The sequence below is a fragment of the Propithecus coquereli genome, unplaced genomic scaffold (genome assembly GCF_000956105.1).
Source record: "Propithecus coquereli isolate 6110/MARCELLA unplaced genomic scaffold, Pcoq_1.0 Scaffold9, whole genome shotgun sequence".
In the NCBI taxonomy this organism is placed as follows: Eukaryota; Metazoa; Chordata; class Mammalia; order Primates; family Indriidae; genus Propithecus; species Propithecus coquereli.
In genome coordinates, this window is record NW_012155284.1 from 9,311,826 (window position 1) to 9,317,825 (window position 6,000).

Here is a 6,000-nt window from a genome sequence, read left to right on the forward strand (position 1 = left end):
ATGGCTGAACTGTACTTCCCATAAAAACAAACAATAACTACAGAAAAACACTCCACAGGAAGACTCAGAAATTCTCAAAGAAGAATTTAATACTAAGAAGAAGGGGTGTGGAAAGAATGAGGAAGGGCAAGGAGCAGCACAGAGAACTAGGAGGATGTCTCCGTGAATTGAAGCCCAAGGAGTTCAGTTATATTAAATTTAACTCGTATACGCTTTGTGATCAGGCCCAGAGGCAAAGTCCTGGGCGCAGACCCACAAGCTGAACTGCGAGGCTGAGAGGAAGTGCTTATCCAGCCCAACCCTGCACGGGATTTCGTGTAGAAATGGTGGGGGCAAAGGGACTCAGATGGGGGCCAGCGGTGCGGGACGGCGGCGAGCCCCTCCGTCTGGCGCTCCCAAGCAGCGCATAGCGGGAGGCGGCCGCGCCGCCGGCCCGTCCTCCGCGTCCGAGCCGCCGCGCACGCCCCGCGCGGAGCGCGCCTGGCGCCGCCGGTGGGGCTGGGTCCCGTCTCCCGCCCCATCCGGCGCTTTGTCCCAGCCCTGGCGGCCCGCGGCCCCTCGGCGGCCCCGCCGCGGGCTCCCGGGCCGTGCTGACAGCCGCCGCCCCCAGGAGGGCTGCGAACCCGGGAGTCCTGATCCGCCAGAGACCCGTCGCCCGCCGGACTTCAGCCAGGCGGGACCCAGCAGGCGGCGGTCCGAGGACGCTCGCCCTGCCCGAAAAGCCGCCGCCGCGGCTGCCGCTCGAAGCGCACGCAGGCCGAGGTCAGGCGCCGAAAGCTCTGGGCTCCGAAACTCACTATTTCTAACATCCTTCGCTTACCCAAAAATTCTCGACGAAATACGCCATGACCATCGTGCCGCCGCCGCGCCGGGTTCCGCGTCCGCGCCCGCCCGCCGCTGTGTAAACACTGCCCGGCCCCCACGGCGCCCCCGCCTTCGCCGCCGCCGCCGCCGCCGCCTTCTTCCCAGGGACTGGCCCGCACCCTCCAGGGCGCATGCGCCACCTAGCGGCTACCGCCGCGGGGCGAACACACTTAGACGCCACGGCCTCGGTGCGCGCATGCGCCCCGGGCCCCATTCCCGGGTTTTGGTCGTCCTCTCCCAAGCCCGGGCGGGGCTAGGTTGAGTATTCTCTTAGGAATGGTGGAGAACCGGGTCCCTGAGGAAGTCACCGGGGAGACTGCCCGCACCGTTTGCGGCGCGACGGGCACTGGCCCAGAGACGGAGGGAAGATCCCAGCGGCAGTGGAGTCGGCAGGCTGGCTGCCCACTCGCTTCCTCCACACAAGACTCGCTTCCCAGCCTTCGAGGATCTCGAACGGACCAAAGTCTGGGCAAGCTGGCATGGTGGAAACTTGGCCGCTGGCCATCCAGAGGAGGCTCTGAGAAACCTTTGGTCAACAGGGTGTCTTTCCTTTACAGGGAACTAAGAACCAAAACAAAACTTTCCGAAGCCGGAAAGGGAGGAAACGCCCAGTGTCGCCTGAGAGCCCTGGAGCTGCGCGAGACCCAGGCACCGAGTCCGGCCCCGGCCGCTGACCTCTAGCACGCCCGGAGCAAACCAGCCGGGACGGACGGCTGGCCGGCCCAGGGCAGGAACGCGACCCGAAACCAACGAACTTCCCGACCCCGGCCTTAAAAAAAAAAGTCTTTTCCAGGACTTGTTCATAAAGTCCATGGTTCTCTCTTAGCAACTCATACATTTTGGAAAAAGAAACAAGTCTTAACACGCCTCGGCCTAATAGAAAAACTAAATCCCCTTCTCACGCCTTGCTTTCCAAAGGTTAAAAAAAAAAAAAAACTTAAAACTTTTGTAAAAGTCTGAAGTTCACGGTCACCAGTTCAGCTAGGTCTAAAATTTGCAGTTCTTGAAGCCAAGCCCTACAAATAGATTCAGTGTAGTCTTAACTATACATACACATCACACCTCAGATCTTGCGACTTCAGACATAATGAACACTATAAAATAACACTGATCATGAGAAATTATTTTCATTCTCAAAAGCAAAAACCATGTGCCTTTCATGTGGATGAAACTGTAAAGTTCTTGTTGAATAGGGAATAATTGATAATGGTATTGTGGTCGTATCTTTTTAAGAATATCTTTTAGAAATATATAGGATGCAATGATAAGACATCTTGGATTTGTTAAAAAATCATTCATTTATACTTTCCCACAATGAGTAAGGGTATAGATGAAACAAGATTGGCCATGAATTGATAATTGTAGGAGCTGGGTAATGGAAACATGGTTGTTCAGTACACTAATTCTCTCTTTTTTATGCGTATGTATTTAGCTATTTACTTTCTTTAAAAAGTCTTCATAACATTGTCATTTAAACCTAGTTTTGGGGAAAGTCAGATTTGTAATAGAAATATGCTACAGTTCTCTAAACTATCAATCTAGCTCAATTTTTCTTAATGCTGAAAGAATTCTAAAAAAAACGTAAGCCATCTAGATCCCCTATGGATAAGCTTGGCATTAAATTCCTATTATCACTAAACGGTACCCCCCTTAGATCTGGCAAGAGAGACCCGTATCCTGGACTCCATGCATTAAAGGACCTTACATATCACACACACACATTTATTAAAAAAATACATGGTGCTTCCACCACTCGTGCTGTAACTGAACAGTGGCCCACAGCATACATTCCCTCTCCCATGAACAATACTATTCAGGACCCAGGGAAACTCTTCTTCACATCTCTTGCCTTATGCCCTCAAACAAAAGATGGACTCCAAATGCAGTGAAAATGTGTGGGTGGTATGGCTGTCCATATCAGAGATAGACTGCTTTGGAGTTCAGGCAGAATTTGAGCAGCAGAAGTGCTTAGGCAAGAGAGAAGACAAATTAGTTAATTTGTCAAATACTTCATCTCATCTTGAATGCTCTAGATTCTTGCATGACAAAACACAGTATTGTTTCCCAGTAGTGTCAAGCAGAGGTTTTCCTTCTCTCCGTGTTCCAATTTGTAGTTACAGCACTGACAAGTTAGCATAGTATTCTCAGTAGTTGCACATGATACATTGGCCTCCATTTGAACTCTTGCCTCTGGCCCCATAAAATTTAGGGCTATGTCTGGCATGAAGATAAATATTCTATGTATTTCAGGTATTTGCAAGGTTCATTAGGGCCAAAACACCATATCCTGTAATTGCCTGGTATTTAAGGTGTGGAACTTTATAGTAAACAGTGATTAAGGTGACTAAATTTCAGACAAGATGGTGTTGTATAGGAAGAATGTGGGTGATATCAACCACCTTCTGTCCTCTCAAGTGAGGTTTCCAGGGATGCACATGTGCTCTGGCAGAGCACAGATAAAGCCCTGAGGGGGTAGCTCACTCATATGCCTTAAAATATTTGTGCCACACACGCTTAGCCCTTGCTTATCCAAATAAAAACCGACATAGATAACAAGAGCATACAACTCACTGCCTATAATACCTGTCACTTCATAGTCACTCAGTAAAATGTTCGGTGAAAGAATGAATGATTAAGCCTATCATAGAAATGTCAAGGTGGGTTGATCTGAAGATAGTGAGTTATCTCAATTGATTGTTCACAGTCAGTTACAGATCAAACTCCTTGTTTACTCTTTCCCTCCTTCTCACTACTGCACTTGATTAGTCTTTTAAAAAAATTAAAGTAAAATCATTTTTAAAAAAGAAATACCAAGGTGAATGAGACCTTGGACATGTAGTAACTCCATTACTTTTTACTCATATTCTTTAATTGGTGCTGGATCCTAGAGCTTATAGAAAATGTTATTATTTAAGTTCTCTTTGCTTTAATTTCCTAACATTAATATTTTCAAAAGAACTCTTTTGGGTTGAGTACTTCTTAAAAGATAGAATACTTTTGTAATAAAAATAATAGAAAATTGAAATAATATTTAAGGTCGGCTGTCGTAGGAGATCTGTTGGAAAGGGACCTCTAAACAATTTGGCTTTTCATTTTTGGGTGTCCCTACCATCAGATTCATCTTTCTCTTAGGATCTCTCTCTAATTACACCTGCTGCCCACATGTTGGCTTCTAGGCATGCTGTTGATCCCCATTAAACTCTGGCCCAAGCATATACATTATAGCTCAAAGCTATGGACTGTTAAAACATAACTTGATAAATGGTAACAAATAAGAGAGAGGACATTTATGCAAAATAATGTAAATCTAGATTCTCTAGTCTACAAACTATAGTTTATCTCCAAAATTTGAGGGCCCAATCTCTTAGGCAAGACACCCAGAGCACTTCCCACTTTCCATTCCTTAGTTTGATCTCCATTTCTAATCCTAGGTTCACAGCTTATGGCACATTAATCAACATTTAGTCACAAGGGCCATTTCCTCATAACTTCATTTAAAACTAGTTCCATATCAGAAGAGTCGACTATAAAGTAAAAGACATTTTTCTGTTTATTTTCAATATAATTTTGCAAAGATACCTCCACTTGTTTCCAAGATGAGAGTGGCAGAGGAGCATATCCTTATATATCTCTCCTGTTTCCTGTTAGTTTCTTCAAGGGACAGCATCCTGTGTAAGGTGCAGTAGTCCTTCTCTGCACTTATCTTGTACTTGGCAACAACAAGTGGCAAAAGAGCTAAGCTCCATTAAAAGGCAGAAGAGAAGCAGGCAGATCTCTGAAGTCTGGTATTCTTTTGTTTTTCCCTATTCAATAGCGCATATTAAAAGCAAAAGCTCTGTGCAAAGCAGGAAGAAAAGCAAAAGCTTGGCAGATGGTAGCTCTGCAGGCTGCTACATGAGGGCCAAGAGGTAGAAACATGTCAATGGAACTGCAGAATAAAGCTAAACATTACCCTGCACACAACTTTCTTAGTTCAGAGCTGCTTGCCAGGCACACATTTCTTCTCTCCTGAGTGCACCTGGGATTGATTGACTGCCTGCTCCCTGATGGGGTACCATCTCTTCCTCCAGAATGAGATGTATTTTCCCAGGGGCTCCCTTACCTTGCTGTTTGTGGAAGAAGCACAAACACCTGACAGGTTGTTCAGGGGTTTACATTGCTAGTGAAGACAGGGAACCCAACAGGGATTTCACAAAATAAGAAAAGAGAAATTACTAAATTACAGAAAGTCATAAAGATAATGTAAAAACACACAAAAATATTTGTCATTAATGTTAAGCGGAAAGGCAGAAGATGACATGGAAAATGCATTCAAATTACAAATATGTAAAAATATGTATGTAAATAGACATAAAAAGAAAGCATAGAAAAATGAAAAATGTACATGTGGTAGGGTGGAAAGATTATGACAATTATTAAACATTTAAAATTTATTTTAATGTTATAGTACAATTTAAAGAGCAATCCTTGTTCTCTGTTTTCCTTCAAATGTGTAAAAAGCCTAATCTTCTTTAACGTCTTTCATTAACGTCTTCCTCTTTCATTTATTCAGGCAGTAGACATTCACTGTACACTTTTTACCATGAAAAGACTGTCTCTGTTCTTAAGAAATTCACAATCTAATATAGACTCATGACAACGATGATAGAGATAATGACAATTATAACAATAATGTGCATAGCAGAGTGCCTGGCACGTAGCTGGCAACCGAGAAACATCTGTTAAATGAATAAATTAATGTACCACTGTTCTGGAAGGATAACCTCAAAAAAATTCAATTTCTTCTGTTTATTCTTTCTTTCATCCTCTTTCTTTCTTTTTTCTTTTTTTCTACAAGGAAAGTGACAGGAAACTGCCCTGGATTCACCAGGGGTATCCTCATTTATTTGGGGGTCCATGAAGTAGCGGAGTCCAGAGAAAATTCTGGAACTCAGTCCTTCTGGGACCGGCTAGTTCCTGAGGAGATGGTTGTTTATGGGAACTGGAAGAACAGAGCGCTAGGAATTGTAATCATAGGAGCCCAAGCAAGAGGAACCCTGGGTTGAGCTAAGAATGGAGGAAGGGGACTTGGTTTCCCTTGAAGAGCCGCTGAAGCCTGGGCATGGATCTGAGTCACCAGTAGACCAGCACCTTCTG

At 45.0% G+C, this 6,000-nt stretch overlaps 1 protein-coding gene across 1 annotated transcript in view; it reads right to left on the bottom strand.

The window, feature by feature from the left end:
* The window catches only part of FCHO2 (FCH domain only 2), a 120,426-nt gene extending 119,455 nt beyond the window's left edge, over positions 1 to 971 (bottom strand). The window contains exon 1 of the mRNA XM_012664629.1: positions 821 to 971. Coding sequence (XP_012520083.1) covers positions 821 to 853 — 33 coding nt within the window. The 5' untranslated portion in view covers positions 854 to 971. The remainder of the gene's footprint in view (positions 1 to 820) is intronic.
* Between the last annotated feature and the right edge of the window lie 5,029 nt (positions 972 to 6,000).